Source organism: Mus musculus, chromosome 7 (assembly GCF_000001635.26).
Source record: "Mus musculus strain C57BL/6J chromosome 7, GRCm38.p6 C57BL/6J".
Taxonomy (NCBI): Eukaryota; Metazoa; Chordata; class Mammalia; order Rodentia; family Muridae; genus Mus; species Mus musculus.
Window position 1 is genome coordinate 19,119,571 of NC_000073.6, and position 19,531 is coordinate 19,139,101.

Genomic DNA, 19,531 nt, shown 5'->3' on the forward strand with positions numbered 1-19,531 from the left:
TCCTAAACTCTTCATCCCTCGCTAACGTCCCTTTGAAGTAGCCTCGATTCTCTTTTCAAGGGCCTCGGGCCAAAATGGAGGCGGCTGGACTCTATTTCCCAGATACCCTCGCGGGAGAATTTTCTGCGCCTGCGTATTTTAGTGTGCCCTTAGCCTCCTGGTAATTAGAGTTTCTGTCTCTCAGCCCGCCTAGTTTGTTTCCTACTCCACCTCCAAGTTACCGTATTGCATCTTGGGAGCTGTAGTCCATGGCCGCCCGTACTCTAATTCCCAGTGGGCTTCGGGGCCAGAACCCGGAAGGGGAGGCTGGAGAGGAGCGAGTGGGGGAAACCCGCGTAGTCGGGAGAGCTGCAGCGCGGGGAGATGGTGAGAGCCCCAAGCTGGGTCCTGCGGGTGCTTGAGAGTATGAGCGGGGTGTTCAGGACTTGGGTTCGAGAGGAAGCAAACTGAGGCTAAAGAAAGGGCTGGGTGTGGGGAGATCACTGTGGGTGGGGATTGAGAGGAACGGGAGCCCGAGGAAGTAGAAGAATGGGGGCTAGGGAGGGGTCTTGGAGGTGGAGAGAGTCGAGCTTTGGAATCAGCTATCAAGGGGATTGGGAGCTGGAGGAGTGAGGCGCGGAGTTGGAGTCCTGGCTGAATAGATCAGAGACCCTGAGTGGGTAATTTCGAGGGAGGTTAGTTAGCCTGGTTATATGGAAAGGCATAGGAGTCCGGGATAAATGAGTGAAGGGAGAGGCTAACCACGGATGCATTGGGTTGGGTTGCGGGATTGCGAGGTGGGGCGGCAAGGCCAGTTGAAGAGATGGGAGGTAGAAGTCATCGATGGTCCAGGTTAGCTTCTAGGACCAGGAGGCGTTGTAGGGTGCGTGAGTTAGGAGCGTGGCTGTCAATATCGTGTCTTAATCTAACCAAAAACTACCAATAAACTGGACAGCCACAGAACTCTGGGTTGATATGACCAGATGGGGTCCATAGAGACAACCTTTAGCACCCTTCTAGCCCCGGTCGTATCTAGATATAGTGGTTTGTGTGGGCAGTCCAGCTTTCAGGTTCCTTATTCTCTTTTGTGACCTGCACAGGTCTCTCTGTAACCCTCTTGTGACCTTATATGTATGGTGAGAACAAGCAGGCCATTCTGAAGATAGCTAAAGGGAGGTTCCATAAAAATTGATATTTTTGTTAGGAAAGTTAAGTCCCAGCGTCAAAGCTGTTGGTGGAAAGCTCCCGTCCCAGGAATGTTGACTGGATTCAAGTTGTTAAAAGATTTCCTATTCTTCAGTCCAGCCCCCCAGACATTTTCTCAAAACCTGACAATAGCCTATGTACACCACAGTTTATGCAGGGGACACCCCCGTCCCCAGCCCTACCCCTTTATTGCTAGCATCTTTTTCTAAGAAATGCCCAGGTTCGGTTTCAGCTGTGTGTGTATTAACTCACTGGATTCAGGCGGTGCCTTAAGTGTAGATCTTCATTTCACAGGAAGCAAGTAGAGGCACGGAGAGTTTAAGCAATCTTCTCCATGTCAGCCAACATTAAATGGTAAATGTACAATTGCAATTTGGGTCAGAATCTGCTTTGGTGGAGACACCCGGCCAGAACAACTGTCAGATAGGATTTAAGTCTTTTCTGTGACCTGAGCTTGGAAATCTGTCCAGCTATTAAATGAGATCCATAACCTTGGTAGGCTAGAGAGTTTAGGGAGATAATGTTTGGAAAGTGCTTAGACTAAGTGCATATAGTACACATGTGTTGTCTTGGGACTTGCTGTGTAGCTCAGGCTGGCCTCTTAACTCTTGAACTTCCCGCCTCAGGAGCCAGAGTGCTGAGGTTTATCACTACTGGTGCCCAGATATTATTTGTTGTTGTTTTGAGACAGGGACTCAACTAAAAACTGTGTAGCTGAGGGTGGCCTTGAACTTCTGATCCTCCTGTCTCCATATCCTGATTTCAGGGATTATAGATGTGCACTACCATGCCTGGTTTATGCTGTACTGGGGATCAAACTCGGGGTGTTGTGCATGCTAGGCAAGCGATCTACCAGCTAAACTACATCACTGGGTCATGTTTTTGTTTCTGAAGTGAATGGGCAAAACCAGATAAAGGAGGTAGGAGAGGACCCAGTGAGGGGGCACGGGACGTGCTGTCCCTTGCTCTCAAGTTGCCTCCCCCTTTCTCCTGAGTTTTCTAGTTCTATCTTTCCTGTCCTCCCCATTCCTGAGTTCCTAAGTCTAAGCAAAACTCCTAGGAAGGTGCTCAGAAACTTAATCTGTCTCCAGCCAAATATTAATAATTCACTTGTCCCAGTCTGGCCCATTGCCCAAGTCTTCCAGTGAGTTAGAAATACTGCCGCTGGCAAGTGAGTTGGGGTTTTGTTTGGTTATTTTGACTTTTGGTTTTCTTGATGTTGTTGTGGTATGTGTGTATAAGTGTACCCTCTAACATTTTGGTCAGGGCAGGCAGGGGACGTCTTCTCTGGGAAGTTTAGCAACTTTGTAATTCACTTTGAAACAATTTGGTCTTAGTATATAATTGGCATGGGGTTCTTCTTGTGGGTTCTTCTTGAGGCAGTGGAGGAGGGAGAGGGTCAGCAGAGGGTAAGACTGTGTAGGATTCCGGGGTAAGACTTGGTATTGGTGATGTTTAGGGTCTCTGTATAACCAGAAGTTCACTTATCTAAGTCTAAGATACTCTGCTAACTGAGGCTGCCCTGCCTTCTGTGATGCACTTAGCACATCTTCCTCAAACAGCAAAGGGTTAAGTGAATAGCCTTTGTACTATCTCAACAGGAGCTGCTCAGCTCAAAGTCGGGAGTTAAAGGAAGAAAAAGGGACGCTTTGAAAAATGATTATAGCATTTGTTACTAAGTTGTAAAAAGTTTCCTATGAGCTGGGCTTGGTGGCCCACGCCTTTAATCCCAGCACTCGGGAGGCAGAGGCAGGCAAATTTCTGAGTTCGAGACCAGCCTGGTCTACAAAGTGAGTTCCAGGACTAGCCAGGGCTACACAGAGAAACCCTGTCTCGAAAAAACAAAAAACAAAACAAACAAAAACAAAAACAAAAAAGTTACCTATGAAAGCTAACTAAGGGGAAAGGCAGAAAGATCCTAAGCGGGGAAGGGGAAAAATTCTCTAAGTGGGGAATGGGAAAAAATTTCTACTCAAAATGGGGAAAGGCAAAAAATTCTTCTCTCTCTCCTTCTCATCACTTTGTCCTCAGTACTTATACATCTTTCAGAATACATGCTCACATGTTACAAAGTTCATCACAAGTTCACACAAAAAATCAAATCATGAATTGAAATAGAAGTTGGATTTTTTAAAATTTTATTTAAAGATTTATTTATTTATTTTATGTATATGAGTACACTGTAGCTGTACAAGATGGTTGTGAGCCTTTATGTGGTTGTTGAGAATTGAATTTTTAGGACCTTTGCTCACTCTGGTCGGCCCCGCTCTCTCTGGCCCAAAGATTTTATAAGTACACTGTAGCTGTCTTCAGACACACCAGAAGAGGGCCTCAGATCTCGTTATGGATGGTTGTGAGCCACCAGGTGGTTGCTGGGATTTGAACTCAGGATTTTCGGAAGAGCAGTGGGTGCTCTTACCTGCTGAGCCATCTCGTCAGCCCTGAAATAGAAGTTTACAACAGAGAAAGTTTACATTGCATATACATTAGTAGTAGTTATCTGGCTAAACATCTATCACCTGTCTCAGTTCCACAGGTTCACTGAAGGTTTAAAACCATAACTAAGTTATTCGTGAAGTTTTGTATAGATAAACCCAGTCAATATTTTATCTTCTGTCCTAACACCTGTAATAAATTGTTAGTTTCCTATTTATGACCTTTGGTTAATTGTTTTACAACCTTTTGGAATGTGCTCAGAGTAGGAGAAAGTCTGGTTACCATCTAAGAACAATTAACTGGTGACATCTGGAAGACTGACAGAGTTCTCCTTGCAGTTTTGACTATCAGAAAAGGACCTAATAGCAGTCCCACTACAAAAGAGCTTAATAATCATAGATTTAACTTTAAGAATTCTCGACGGGCGTGGTGGTGCATGCCTTTAATCCCAGCACTCGGGAGGCAGAGGCAGGCAGATTTCTGAGTTCAAGGCCAGTCTGGTCTACAGAGTGAGTTCCAGGACAGCCAGGGCTATACAGAGAAACCCTGTCTCGAAAAACAACAACAACAACAACAAAAACCCAAAACTTTAAGAATTCTCACATCATTAAGACTTAAATCGTCTATTTGTCTATATAGCATCACTACAAGACAGTACATCTTTGTGGATCTGCAGAGATCTGCTCCAAAGGGGTGTGTTACTACTTAGTGCTTGTTATGTTTAATAATAACAGGAAAAGCATATTAATAGCAGGAGTCTTTCCTAAAATGAATTCCCTTACAGCCTTGCTTAATAAGGGCGAGCCTATCACAGATTATATAATAATCCGAAGCAGGCCATCTCAGGATGATCACCTGCTAGTTATTAGCTTGTCCCATCATGGCTCCTGACATGTAATTGTGTGTATGGTGTAGATTGTTTGAACACATGCTTCCCTGGAGAAGGCAGTTAGATCAGGAGCTGGAGGCTGAGGACAGCCTGGTGTGTGTGTGCTGGGCCCGATCCTGCAACCTCAGGAAGGAGAGTAGCATTCTTAACTACTCAGCCGTTTCAGCAACCCAGTATGGGTCTTTTAGGTCACTTGCTTGGAGTCTTTCTTCTTTGTTTCTTTTTCAGAACAGGGTTTCTCTATGTAGCCCTGTCTAATCTGGAACTCTATGTGGACCAGGCTGGCCTTGAACTCACAAAGATCCACCTGCCTTCCAAGTGTGGGGGTTGAAGGCATGCTCTACCATTTTTAAGATGGGCCATACTTAGCCCATGATGTCCTCCTAAGGACTTGATAATAAGGCCATGTATTTAAAATGCTCTCAGTAAGGATGACAGCCTTCTGGGGTTTTCATTCTTTCAAGAAAATAACACTAAAGCTGTTTGTGGTGACACAAGCCTGTCATCACAGCACAATGGAGGTGGAAATAGGAAGAGCTGGAGTTCAAGGCTAGCCTGGGCTTCATGTTTTCTAGAAAGAGAGAGAGAATGGGGGCGGGGAGGGAAGGGGCAAGAAAGGTTGGCATCTGAAAAATGGGGTTTCACTTAAAAACCCTTCATCTATCTATTGAATAGCATGTTGTATGGGGTGCCTGTGGAGGTCAGCAGGAGCCAGTTTCTCCTTCCACCCTGTGGATTCGGGTTGGTTAGGCTTGGCAGCAAGCGCCACAAGTCACCTTACTGGCTGGGATTCACTTCCTAAGTGACCAGAGCCTCTGCTAGGTGCCAGGGCCTGGACTGCAGGCAGACTGGCCTCTGCCCTCTGGGGCTCCCTGTTTGCAAGATGCCAGATTACTGTTCTCTGGCACAAGCAGCTTTGCGTTCAGTTTTCAGGCTCCCTTCGTGCCCACGTTGCCCTGCCTGTGCCGCATTGTTGTGGCAACACAGGGATGTGGCCCCTGTCCTCCCACCCCACCCCCTGAGAACTTTTAACATTGTCTCTTCACTCTATCTTAAATTACCTAAACACCTATTGGTTTAAGGTAAAGCGGAACATCTCTCACTTGTCCCTGTGTGTCACAGCTGGGTGAGCTGACACGGCCCCCATCCCCCCCACCCCCCTCATCCCCCCCACCCCCCCGTCCCCTCCATTTGTTTGTCTTAGGGAGAAAGAAAGAGGAATCAGATTTCCAGATTATTCTGCACTCACTCTCCTTTGTGTCTCCGTTGTGTCTGTTTTGTGTGTTGCACATTCTAACTGTGTAGCTTCAATGCTCGAGACGCAATGTATTAAGTATGCCAGGCTAGCCCAGGACTCACAGAGATCTGCCTACCTCTACCCACTGAGTGTTGAAATTAAAAGGTAGGAGCCACCAAATGTTTGCTTCACTATGTAGTGTAGGCTGGCCCCAAACTTTTGGTCATTTTGTCCCAACTATATGCTGCTGGAAGTATAAGTCTGTGCCACCACAGGGAAGTGTTGTTTTTCTTTCCTCTTCTAAGAGGAGGAGTCTTACATATAGCACAGACTGGTGTTGAACTCACAGTGTAGCCAACAATGACCTTGACTCTCCTGCTTCCACTTCCCAAGTTCTGGGATCACAGACTCCAAGTACCGTGCTCTTTTAACTTTTATTTTAAAAAACCCAAAAAACTGAAATTGGATTTCAGTCTGCTTAGCTGAGGCTTGATCATATAGTGTGCGTATGTGTCTGTCTGTGTGTGTGTGTGTGTGTGTGTGTGTGTGTATGTGTGTCTGCAAGCTCCAGGGATCTTCCTATTTCTGTATGCCACCTTACTCTGCTTTTTACATGGTGGTCTGATGAAGCCCTGGTCCTCATGCTTGCCTGGCTAGCACTTTTTATGCAGATTGACGTTACCTATGTTTTGAGTGTTGTATGTATCTATGTCTGTACCATGTGCATGCCGTGCCTGTGAAGGCCAGAAGAGAGCATCCGATCCCCTGGAACAGACAGTTGTGAGCCACCACGTGGGTGCTGGGAATTGATGGGGATCCTCTGCAAGAGCTGCCAGTGCTGTAACCCCTGAGCCAGTTCTCCAGCCCTGACCCTTTCTCAAAGCACAGCTTTTCTGAAGAGTTTGCCTCTGGCACCTGCCTTCTTACAGAAAAGGGCATGGCCTCTCTGTATCCTTACTGACTCCTTAATTTGAAATCATAAAGTCAACTTCCATACAGCCCAGCCTCTCACCTGTGTATTTGTTTATTTCTGCCTGGAAACTGCTAGCAAGTTTATTTTCCCTTTATCCAATTAGTATGTCAGCCCCTTGAGGACAAGGATTTCTGTCTCCTGTTCCCTGTGTGTCCCCAATGCCTGGAACTACACTTGTCACAGTATAGGTTTTTCTTTTGTTTTGCCTTTGGCAGGGTCTCACTGGGTAGCCCTGGCTGCCCTGAATTTATGTAGACCAGGCTGGCCCTGAATGCAGAGATCTGCCCACCTCAGTCTGGCCCAAAGTACCAGGATTAAAGGATACACCACCACAGCTAGCTACAGAATAGGTTTGTGGCTTTATAGTTTGTTTGGTTTGTTTTTTTCCAAGATAGGGTTACTCTGTATAATATACCCCTGGCTGTCCTGGTACTCATTTTTTAGACCATGCTGGCCTTGAACTCACAGAGGTCTGTCTGCCTCTGCATCCCAAGTGCTGGGATTATAAAGTTGAGCACTGCCATGCTTGGCCTTGTTTTTGTTGATGGGTTTTTTTTTTTCCAAATACATGTAATTTTATGTGTATGGATATTTTGCCTGCATGCATGTCTGTGGACTATATGTGTACAGTGCCCTCGGAGGCCAGAAGAGGACATTAGATCCTCTGGAACTGGAGTTACGGACAGTTGTGAACGATCATGTGGGTGCTGGAAACAGCCTGACTCCTCTTCAAGAGCAGCCAGTGCTTCTTAATTGCTGAGCCGTCTCTCCAGCCTCCCTATTATTTGCTTCTGTATCTGGGAGAGAGTTCAGGGCCCTCTGCTCGCCAGGTGAGCACTCAAACACTGAGCATTGAGCAGCACCTGCAGCTCCTCGTTGGTGGATTCGAGACACACGCTGTACTCCTGAGCCACGCCCTCAGACTCCTCTTAGGAGCCAGAGCTCCCTGAAAGTTGCTCAGGCTGGCTTTGAACCTGTGATCCTCCATCCTCAGCCTCCCACAGAGCTAGAATTACAGATGTGGCCATCAGGCTTGCTTTGAAGTTGTTTCTGACCTATAATCCTCAGGGCAGAGCCATCTAAACATTTGGACATCTAAAGATCCTGAAAGCAGACAGAAACCAGGCAAGGTTTCTTCCCTGTGTCCCAGTTTTCCCACCTTAGGCTGTCAAACAAGCTGCTTAACCCTCCATACCTTAGTTCTTAACATTGTAGAACAAGATTGAGGATGGTATAGTAGCTGAACTTTAGAGAGCGAGATAATCTGATGCCCAGGTTAAATTAAATAGCCATGGGTGGCTTAGGGGAGCCATGGATGAGCAAGGGCTTGTGGACCCCCGAGGCATCTGAGCCACTCAAGGATCCAGAGTAGCTACAAGGAGAGACCCCTTGAAACAAATAGCCAGGGGGGGAGAGAGCCTCTCACCTACCCAACTTACTGCCACTGAGCAGTGACAGAGGACAGGTGTTCCAAGCAGAATCGAGGTGAGGAAGAGGTCAAGGATAGCCCGGGAAGGTAGTAGGGGCCACCCAGGAGGGAAGTGCTGGGATTTTCTTGGGCAGCTGGCTGCAGTGGCCAGCTATGCAGATGTCTCCAACAGTAGATGTGCAAAAGTTGGCCAGCAGTCAGGCCACCTGCTCATTCACTCGTTCAGACCACATGTATTACACACCTCCCACATGCTAGGGGCTGCTTCTCCAGCTTTCAGTGGGCATAGTAACCTGGGCTATTTAAAGAAATGCACATTTGGGTTCAACCACCCTTAGGTAGGGACCTAGAACCTGTGCTTGTTCCCAGGGGCTGATGCGTGGGTACCGTGTCTCAAGAAGGCAAACTCAAGACAAAGAACAGACATGCATGCCAGCCAAGCTAGCCATGGTAGTGCACATCTGTCATTTGCCGTCCTGAGAAGACTGAGGCAGGAGGTTCCCCAGTTTGAGGCAAGCTTGTACTACACAGTGAGACACAGGGAAATGTCTGCCTTCAAGCTTTCACGTCAATAAGGAGAGGCAGACGGCACACTTAATAAGCAAAATGGTTAGTACAGTGGGCAGTGCGATACATGCTAAGGAGAAAAACTAATGAGGGTTGAGAGTTTGTGTTCTGTTGGGTAGAAGCTATGGGCTTGGATCAAAGGCTTCCTAGAGGCAATTTCTGAGCCAAACCTGAAGGAGATAAAGGGTGAGTCCTGGAGGTAGGTGGGGGACAGTAGTTTAGGCAGCCAGCAGTGACTGTGATGGCTCGGACAACTGAGTGGTGTAATCCATGCCCAGCAAGCATGGGTAATCTGGACAGAATTGCCTCAGTTCAGTGTGAGCAAAGGCTGCTGCCTAGCCCTGCCTAGCCCGTCCCTGCCTGAGCTTCCTTCCTAGTCTTTGACATGACTCGGACCGGCTGGAGGGATGGCTCAAACATTAAGAGCGCTTGCTGCTCTTGCAAAGGGCCTGACTTTGGTTCCCATCTCCCATGTCAAGTGACTCACAACCATCTGTGACTGTAGCTCCAGGGAATCTGACACCCTTTCCTGGCCTCCAACACCCTTTCCTAGCCTCCAACTCCTTTAGCTCTGCACATACACATAGACACACAGACTTTAAAATTTAAAAAATAATAATAATAACAAGAACACTATAGGAAGATGGCTTAGTCCAGTGGTTCCTAATGCTGAGACCCTTTAATACAGTTCGTCATGTTGTGGTGACCCCCAACCATGAAATGATTTCCTTGCTACTTCATAACTCTAATTTTGTTACTGTTATGAATCATAATGTAAATATCTGATAAGCAGGATATCTGTTATAAGACCCCAAGGGGCTGTGACCCGCAGGTTGGGAACTGCTGGTTTAGTTGGCAAAATGCCTGCTCTGCAAACATGCCGACCTGAGCTCAGATCCCCAGCGCCCACCTCAGAAGCCAGGCAGGGCTGTGCGCCTGGAACCAGAACCTAGAGGGCAGTGGGCAGAGACACTTGAATTCCTGCTGCTTATTGGCCACCTAGTCAAGCCACTACCAGAGGTGGGGGACAAACCATGTGCAGTCTGTCATGGTGGTACACTCGACTTTAATCCCACCACTGGGGAGGCAGAGGCTGGCAGATCTATGAATTCAAGGCAAGCTCTAGGCCAGCCAGGGCTACATAGATGAGACCTGTCTCAAAAGAAAAAAACAACAGACATGCCAAGTGATTGAGGAAGACACTTGGTGTTGCCCTCTGGCCACCACACACTCATGTGCATTCACAGGCTCTTATATACTCCCATCCAAGCTCATTCGTATGCCATACGTAGACAGGAAATAGAGACATGAAAATGAAACACGTCAGTTGAGGAGCATGCGTGGGCTCCCAGTGCTCCGAGGCAGGATCAAGAGTTTGAGGCCAGGCTGGAGTACACACTGAGACCCTAGAGAGAGATGTAGGGATTATTTTTTTATGATTTATTTATTATGTGTATATGAGTACACTATCACTGTCTTCAGACACACCAGAAGAGGGTATCAGATGGTTCTGAGCCACCATGTGGTTGCTGGGATTTGAACTCAGGACCTCTGGAAGAGCAGTCAGTGCTCTTAACCTCTGAGCCACCTCTCCTGCCCTAGGTGAGTTAATTTGAAGTGCTTTGCTGCTAACTGCTATTGTGACTAACATGTTTACGCTGCCTGTGAGTGGATGTCTTTCCCCTTCCTGTGAGCTATTACTGGGGAGCCCAGTGTCATCAGTGCATGCATTCAGGAGGGGCCCACAGTGTGTGTATCTCAGGGTGCGGGAATGTGCATCCTCTAATTACGAGGAGCACTTGATGAGGGTGTGGAGCGTGTAGCCCTGCTCCTATCAGCTTCCCTCTCAAGCAGTCTGGGATCGCTGAGTTAATGGTTCTCATTAAAACTGTGGATGACAGGTCTGGAGAAATGGCTTCGCAGTGAAGAGCATTTGCTGCTCTTTCAGAGGGCCGGAGCCGGTTTCCCAGCGCCACATCAGGTGCCCTCATCGTTTGTTTTTATTACCTTTCAAGTGTGTGTATGGGCACCTAGATTCACATGTACTTACCCACACTCAGACACACAAGAGGCCCATACACACACTTGAACGGTAATAAAAACAAATCCTTAAAACTGTAGGTTTGTGGAATTCTTGGCTCCTGTGGAAAAGCCATACACATCTTTAGCTGATAAACCATCTCTCCAGCCACCAGCACTGCACTGAAAGCCACCGTTGAGTTTCACTTGAATCAGCCTGACATAGGCCAGAAACAACACAAGGTGTTTTAATTTTAGGATAAAGTAAAAGTCATTATTGAGTGATTTCCTGTTGTTCCCCTATAGGGAGCGTAAGACAGAAAAGAATGGACATGTCCTTCAAGGCCAAGGCCATGACTGTGGGGACCAGTACAGGGTTAGTAATTGATTTTGGCTGTTCAAATGAGATCTGATGTAGTCTAGGCTGGCCTTGAACTCCTGACCCTCCTACTTTGTTTCCTAATTCCCACCTTCTTTATATTCAATATTTTAAATATATTTTGCCCACACTTAGTCTGTGTACCCCATGCATGCAGTGCCCATAGTGGTCAAAAGAGGGTGTCAGTCCTCTGGAACTGGATTTACAGTCGATTGTGATCTGCCTGCCATATAGGTGCTGAAGCTGAACCTGGGTCCTCTGCAAGAGCAGCCAGAACTTTTAACGCTGAGCCATCACTTTAGCCCCTCGTTTGCCTGTTTGTGTGTTTGTGTGTGTGTGGGGGGGGGGGGGTCGTTGTAGTTTTGCTCATTCCATTTTTATGATTTTAATTTTTATATTACAACAGTCTCACACTATATAACCCAGATTGGCTTAAAACTCTTCCTCCTTCAGCCTCCCAGACTACTGGAATTACAGGCATGAGATGCCATTCCTGCTTGCCTATTTGATTTAAAGGCAAGGTGACTAAGGCTCTGGGTGTCCCACCGAGAAATTTCTCTATCCCCACCACAACTGGTAAACAAAGCTAGAGTCTCTGACCTCTCTCCCATACTCTTCTTTCTGCACCAGTCCTCAATCTCCTGGCGCAGTGTCCCTTTAAATCTTTAACGTCAATCAGGGCTCTGGTTTTAAGGGAACATCGAGTAATATACCTCCCTTTGAGTGCATCTGCCTGTGTCCGGACCGGGTTACCAGGTTTCCGGTTCGGCAGTGTTGGGCTCTGGGAATTTGTCCCTACTCCCGTAATACTGTTTCCATCCCGCCCACCTCCTCCCAGTAACCTCCCGCCTACTTGCTGTCCTGGCCCCTTTGCCAGGGCCTTCCTTATTTGGGCACGGCTCTGAACCCCGGTCGCTCATTGGCTCGGGCCGTCACGCGCGCGTCTGTCAACAAAGGGGCGGATCGGAGTGCGCAGCGTGCCTGCCCGCGCGAGGGGGGCGGGCCCACAAGGCTAGAGTGCGCATGCTTGTAGGTCGCCCTTCTCCCTACCGCCTGGAGGAGGCGCTGCGGGTGAGGGCGCCTGGGGGGCGTGTCCGGGTGTTTGGCGGGGGTCACCGGAGGGGCTCCAAAGGAGGCGGGTCCAAGATCTGGGGGATTCGTTTGCTTCTAAGCGATATTTGAGCTATTGGGGGAAGTTGTGGATGTGGAAGGGGTACTTTAGGGTTCCCTGGGGCTTAAGAAACCTTGGGTTCACGTTATTTTGTAATGTGGAAGGCTTGGTTGCATTTTATGAGTGGCCTTTGTGGCTGTGGCTGGGGGTGTATGGTGGGCACAAGATGAGAATATTTCGGGGCCAGAATCCTTGGGCTTGAATACTTCCTACCTTTGTCACCAAGGGCAGGAGGACACTTTCCTTTCATGGCTCATCTGCAAACAGCTGCGGGATTCGGGACACATGTCTGCTATTGTACCTCTCCTGGTAGCACTGGGGGCTATTGAAATGTATTTGGTTTGGGATTCGTTTTAAATAGGGTTTTATTATGTCTGGGTTCTTTCAAGGTTCCTGAACTTCGGGGGAATGAAGGGGTAGAGAGTCAGGATTGGTGTCTGGAATGAGCTAAGGCCCACTGAGTCACTTGTGATCTCAAATACTTGAGATTCAGGTATTTTGTATGTCTTCAGATATATGGAAAGTTATTGATGGTTGGACTTTTCTGTGCTGGACAACATACTGGTTTGTTTTGTTTTGTTTTTCGAGACAGGGTTTCTCTGTGTAGCCCTGGCTGTCCTGGAACTCACTTTGTAGACCAGGCTGGCCTCGAATTTAGAAATCCGCCTGCCTCTGCCTCCTGAGTGCTGGGATTAAAGGTGTGCGCCACCACCGCCCGGCTATTTTTTTTTTTAATTTTAATGTATATGGTTGTTTTGCATGCATGTGTATGCATCACATACGTACCTGGTGCTGTTGGAAACCAGATCTTCTGGAACTGGAGTTATAGAGAGCCTCCCTGTGGGTGCTGGGAACCAAACTTGGGCCCTCTATAAGAGCAACAAGTGCTTTTAACTGCTGAGCCATCTCTTCAGCCCTCTAGTCTTATTTTATTTATTTATGAGACAAGGTCTCTCGGTAGCACTAGTTGGCCTAGGACTAGATATATAGAACAGGCTGGCCTTAAGCTCACAGAGATCCACTAGCTTCTACCTCCCAAGTGCTGGAATTGAAGGTGTGCACCACTTTGGGTTGGTTGGTTTGTTTCGACAGGGTCTGGAACTCCTTAGCCTCCTGTCTGATGTCATATCCTCCCAAGTGCTGGGACTACAGGCATGTTCCACCAGGCTGTGGGGGAGGAGATTGAGTTTTTAAAGGAGAATTTGAAAAAGTCTGGACATTTGGTGGGACATTAAGGTACTGGAAATGAGGGTAGGAGGTTTGGGTGAGAATTCTTAAGACTGGGGTCCTGTCACTGGTGATGGTGTGTGGAGGCTGAGTTTTGAATGGCACCTGCAGGACCGTGAAGTGCTAGTTTACCAGAATTGTCTGGACTTAGAGTGGGCAGTCTATCCCACAGCATCAGCTAACTTTTTCTGTGACGGACTAGGTAATGAACTATTTCCAGCCAAACAGTTATTGATGCAGCCCTGTTCTTTTTGCATGAAAGCAGCCATAATTTGTTTCCATAAAACTTAATTTACAAAGACACACAGTGGACTGGACCTAATTCTCGGCATGTAGTTTTACTTTAGTTCTGTTTCATTGGCATGATCAGGGCTTAAAAGTATGAAGGGTTATTCTCTTCATTTTTGTTTGTTTGTTTGTTTGGTGGTTTATTTTTAGACACGGTCTGACAATGTAGCCCAGGTTGATCTGGACCGCTGCATCTTTTTGCCTCAGCCTCTCCAGTTCTGAGATTACAGGCATAAATTACCATGCCCTGCTGGAGGGTTATTTGCATGTTGAGATGTCTGGAAGGGATGGGCCAAAGATGGAGACAAGGGGTCTGCTACTCACTGGTAAGTAGAAAGTGGAACAGAAAATGTTGCCATCGGACTCGTTAACAAAACTGCTTCCAGATTAGTTGATGCATGCAAAGTCATGGAAAAACAGAAAAGAATCATTATTAAGGATACCCTCAATAGATGCTGTGACTGGGGCCTGTGGTCCCACATACCTGGGAGGCTGAGGCAAGGTGACTGCTAGGAACCTGGTGAGAGCCTGTCTTACCTAGTGAGTTTCAAGGCAGCTGGGGGCTAAAGAGTGAGATCATGTCTCCAAAAATAAACAATCTCAAAAAAACCATGAGTATAGTGTTTTACCTTTGTAACCCCAGAATGAGGAATCCCAGAGGATTGGGTTGCTGTGAGTTCAAGACTAGCCTGAGCTACCATGAGGCCCTGTCCTCAAAAGGACAGAAAGACCCATCGCCATCGTATTTAAGTACCCCATGGCCAGGCTGGAGAAATGGCTCTACAGTTAATAGCACTAACTTCTCTTCCAGAGGTCCTGAGTTCTAATCCCAGCAACCACATGATGGCTCACAACCATCTGTAATGAGGTCTGATGCCCTCCAGTGTGTCTGAATACAGCTACTGTGTATGTGTATGTATGTGTGTATATATACATACATATACATATATATATATACATATATATATACATATACATATACATATACATATACAAACAAGTGGAGAGTGAAGTCCTTTTTTTTTTCTTTCTATTTTTATTTACTTTATGTCTATGAGTGCTCGGCTGCATGTACAGCTGCATGCCAGAAGAGGGCATCAAATCCCTTTTAGATGGTCATGAGCCACCATGTGGATGCTGGGAATTGAACTTAGGACCTCTGAAAGAGCAGACAGTGCTCTTAACCGCAGAGCCATCTCTCCAATCCTAAGAGTGAATTTCTTAAGGGCCTGTCTAGATCTAGCTTCATATTTTTCTCCCCTGTCTAATCACTTCATCCCTGTGTGTGCTCCAGCAGCCGAGACTATGGAGAAGGCTGGACCTGGCTGCTGGAGGGCACATGTAAGAAGGAGGAGCCTGGTCAGCCTGGTACTTTCCCTTAAAGGTCAAGCCAGGTGTGGTATTTCACTCCTTTAATTCTGGTACTTGGGAGACAGAAGCAGGTGGGTCTCTGAGTTGAAGGACAGCCAGGTCTATGTAATGAGTTTTAGGACAGCCAGGGCTACACACAGAGAGACCCTGTCTCAAAAAAAAACAAAAACAAAAACAAAAACCAGTTATAGGAGACCAGGAAATTTGGGGGCATCCCTCTGCTTACCTGATGTGGGGCTAGAAGAGTTTTGTTCTCTTGGCCATGCTAGAGACACAATCCAGCCTAGTAAGTAGGCTACCACTGAGCCACAGCCCAAGTCCCTCACTGGGTAAAGTCATGCGAGTGCTGTTGCTGTACCACAGAACCACACTCCCAGCTCTTTTCTGGGGGATTCCAGACAGTGGCTCTTACCAGTGAGCCACGTCCCTAGCCAAAGAGAGTTAGAAAGTGTGTGTATGTGTGTGTGGTCTCATTCCTCCTCCTACATGCAGTGGTTAGGCTTGCACCCCTCCACTCTCTGGGACACACAGTTCTCAGTGCCTTAAGTTGGCCTGTCCCCTGGGCAGAAGTTTAAGTGTGGGTGGTGTTGGTAAGAAAGGCCATGAGCTCACTGTTGCAGCCTTCTGTGTCTGCAGGTGGCCTGGAGAGCTCCCCACTACCATCCTGGCCCTGAGGCTGAGTGACTACCTGCTGCTGCTTGTCATTGCTGCCCAGCATGGACAGGGGCAGCCTCCTGCCCTTCCAACTCTGGTGCCCCCGGCCCTTCAGCAAGTATTCCCAGAACCAGCCGCGCCCACCTTCCACAGCCCTCAAGCCGCCAGTCTGTCCTGACACAAGCAGCGGGACTGAGCCCGACCACAGGCCTGCGCACTTGGAGAGCACACCACCTGCCGTGGCTGCAGAAGCCCCCACCTCCCAGCCTGCTCCACTCCTCTCTACAGCAGCTTCCGGTGATGAAGGTCGGGTCCTGCTGGACACGTGGTATGTTATCAAGCCTGGAAATACAAAGGAGAAGGTGGCCTTCTTTGTGGCCCACCAGTGTGGTGGAAGTAGCCGGGCCAGCTCTATGAAGGTCAAAGGGCACTGGGGCAGTGACAGCTCCAAAGCTAAGAGGAGGAGGCGCTGCCTTGAGCCCACCAAGGCTCCTCCAGACCAAGGGGGCCGAGAAGGAACCCCTGCCACTGAGGTGACCCCCACATCATCTGGGGATGATGTAGACCTGGTCTCTGTAGCAGAAATGGTGGCCCTGGTTGAACAGAGAGCTGCCCTGGCCCTGCAGAGTTATCCGCGCCCCAGTACCCCAGCTCCCGTGGTCTTTGTGTCAGCTGATCAGGGGGGACCAGCCAAGGGGCTAGGGTCGGAAAGGCGGTCTGGTGGTGGTGACTGCAGCCGAGTTGCTGAGGCAGTGGCCCACTTTGAGGCCCAGCGGGACAGCCCTCCTACCAAGGGTCTCCGCAAGGAGGAACGGCCAGGCCCTGGGCCCGGCGAGGTGCGTATAGCTTTCCGAATCTCCAATGTCCGAGAGCCCCATTCACCAGATGGCAACTTACCCAATGGGGGTGGAGGCCGGCCTGGTTGTGCCTACCCTGGTAGTCCTGGACCTGGGACTCGAGCCAAAGACAAAATCACCTGCGACTTGTACCAGCTTATCAGCCCCTCCAGGGATGCCCTTCCCAGCAATGTGGAGTTCCTATTGGCCAGGGCTGATGAAGCCAGTGAGGGTGAGACACCAGCCCCCACCAGGCCTGAGGACACTCCACCAGCACCGCCTCCACCCCCTGCCCGGGACTGTGGTGCATCAGGATTCCATGTAGATGTGGTGGTAACAGGTGTAGTGGATGCGTGCATCTTCTTTGGCAAAGATGGCACCAAGAACGTGAAGGAAGAGACTGTGTGCCTGACAGTGAGCCCTGAGGAGCCACCCCCACCTGGCCAGCTCTTCTTCTTGCAGTCCCGTGGTCCAGAAGGGCCTCCTGAGCCACCCCCAGCTGATATACCAAGCACAGTGCCAGGCCCCGATGATTCTGAGGGCACAACGGACACCTCCCTCTGCCGCCTGTACCGGCATGTGTCACACGACTTCCTGGAGATTCGCTTTAAAATCCAGCGTCTTCTGGAGCCACGGCAGTACATGCTGCTGCTGCCTGAGCACGTGCTCGTCAAGATATTCAGCTTCCTGCCCACGCGGGCCTTGGCAGCCCTCAAGTGCACCTGCCACCACTTCAAGGGGATCATCGAGGCTTTCGGTGTGCGTGCCACGGACTCTCGCTGGAGCCGGGACCCGCTCTACCGAGACGACCCTTGTAAGCAGTGCCGCAAGAGATACGAGAAGGGTGATGTGTCACTCTGCCGCTGGCACCCCAAACCCTACCACCATGACCTGCCTTACGGACGTTCCTACTGGATGTGCTGCCGCAGAGCCGATCGTGAGACACCAGGCTGTCGCCTGGGCTTGCATGACAACAACTGGGTACTGCCGTGCAATGGAGTGGGTGGAGGCCGTGCTGGCCGGGAAGAGGGGAGGTGAAGCCCGTGGATGAGGGGACACCTGCGATACCTAGCCCCTCCCCGCTTTGCCGGGAGCTGGGGACCAGGACTGAGTCACCAGCCGACACCTACCAGTCCATGCGGCAGCATCCATCTCCCACCAGAACTGGGACCAGGTTTGGGGATCAACAGGGCAAATACCTTGCTTGACCTCTGTTGGTTTTTTATTCTTCAGAGCCAGGGCCATGGACCCTCAGAGAGGGGTGTGGTTTTTTGCTTTTTTTTTTTTTTTTTTTTTTTAAATCAGCATCTCAATTTCACCTCCATCGAGTCTCTCCACCCCAGGGACCCACCAGCAGGGGGCAGACGGCAGCTAATTTTGGTACCACCTGAGGCTTTCCTCAAGCTGGCCCTTCGTTCTGTGCCTCCCCCAGTTGTCTTTGGAGCTGTGCTTACCAAGGCGCTGCATGCTCTGAGGGTGGCTCATCCAGGCCCTTAGCTCACAACTCAAGTCGGCACTTTTTTGAGGCAGCCCAGCATTTCTAGATGTTTCCTCATTAAATAAAAAAAAAGTTTTCTTCTGAACCTCAAACTACCAGAGTCTCTAGGGAAAGGAGGGTTGAAGTCCCCTCAAGCGTAGGAGAACCCCTTAGGCTCTTGTCACTGACTCTTTCCTCAGTAAAGCTGTGAAGCCCCTTGCCTCACTCCTGGATGACAAGCAAGCCAGAGGGACAGGCCAGTGGGTCTGAATTTCGCCAGGATTCTTCTTCCACTTTGGGGTCCTCTCTGAGGCATTAGGGTCTCTGCAACTACCCCACCCCAGCCACAAGTTTCTTTAGAATCTCTTGGTTAACTGGGACCTTAATTTTGAGGCAGTTTGGTCCAAAATATTTTTGTTTGGGGTTTTTCCTCGTTTGGGGGTTTCATTTTCTTTTCTCCTTCATTGTGGCTCCGGGAGCGTCTCGTGTGTGGCGTCTGACCAATTTTGAATTGGTCGTTTCTATAAAATCAATATTTATAACGCTGTGCCCAGCCTGGCGTGTGTGATGTTAAGAAGGGAGGTAACGGAGAGACCCATAGGTCTGCTTAGCAGAGTGGACTGGAAAGGGAGAAGGCACCCATCCCTAGCCGAATCCCTAAGCCTCAGAAAGACTTAGTTGTTTTAAATGTCTCACAACAGTGGTAGCTTCAACAGGGTCATTTTTTATTTCTCTCAAGAACCCATCCCTGGGGGCCCTCATCTCTGTGGTCTGTGACTGCAAGGGAGTCCTCCTGTGACAGAAAGGGAAGTCCCTTGGTGGCAGAGGAGCTCCACACACTGTGAATACCTCTCATCCATCAGAACTCAGATGTGCGCTGTCATGCTCAGCTTATGTGGAGGGTGAGGTTTGGATTTCAGATCTTCATGCTTGCATGCAGCCACTCCACTACTGAACTGTCTCCACAGCCTCTCATTTTTATATACATGAGACACGCTGGGGGCAGGTGCCAGGCAGTGGTGGCCCACGACTTTCGTCCCAGCATTTGGAAGGCAGAGGCAGGCAGATCTCTGAGTTCATATCCTTTTGTGCGTGTGATGTATGAGTAGCACAGGTGCACATGTGGGACTGCACGTGTGTATAGGTCTCTTCCCACAGTAGGTTCCAGGAATCAAACTAAAATCATCAGGCTTAGGCAACAGCATTTCTATCCACTGAAACTTTTTCACAGACCCAAAAAATTCGTTTCCTATCCCATATACAAATAACCAGATGGTGAGTGTGTGTGTGTGTGTGTGTGTGTGTGTGTGTGTCGCTGAGAATGGAACCCAGAGCCACACGTGCTAGGCAACCGCTCTACCACTGAGCCATGCCCCCAGCCCCTCACTGAGGG

At 48.9% G+C, this 19,531-nt stretch overlaps 1 protein-coding gene across 4 annotated transcripts; it reads left to right on the top strand.

The window, feature by feature from the left end:
* The first annotated feature begins 288 nt into the window (after window positions 1–288).
* Fbxo46 (F-box protein 46) lies at window positions 289–18,691 on the top strand. Of its 4 annotated transcripts, XM_006539936.3 has the most exons (3): window positions 10,056–12,185; window positions 14,008–14,126; window positions 15,808–18,685. In XM_006539936.3, the coding sequence occupies exon 3, from the start codon at window positions 15,888–15,890 to the stop codon at window positions 17,697–17,699; it is 1,812 nt and encodes a 603-aa protein (XP_006539999.1). In that variant the 5' UTR covers window positions 10,056–12,185; window positions 14,008–14,126; window positions 15,808–15,887; the 3' UTR covers window positions 17,700–18,685. The 4 variants fall into 4 exon arrangements, with proteins under 4 accessions (NP_780739.1, XP_006539999.1, XP_006539998.1 ...); NM_175530.3 differs by lacking the exons at window positions 10,056–12,185; window positions 14,008–14,126 and adding an exon at window positions 289–366 and having other exon boundaries at window positions 15,808–18,691; XM_006539935.3 differs by lacking the exon at window positions 14,008–14,126.
* Window positions 18,692–19,531: the final 840 nt, after the last annotated feature.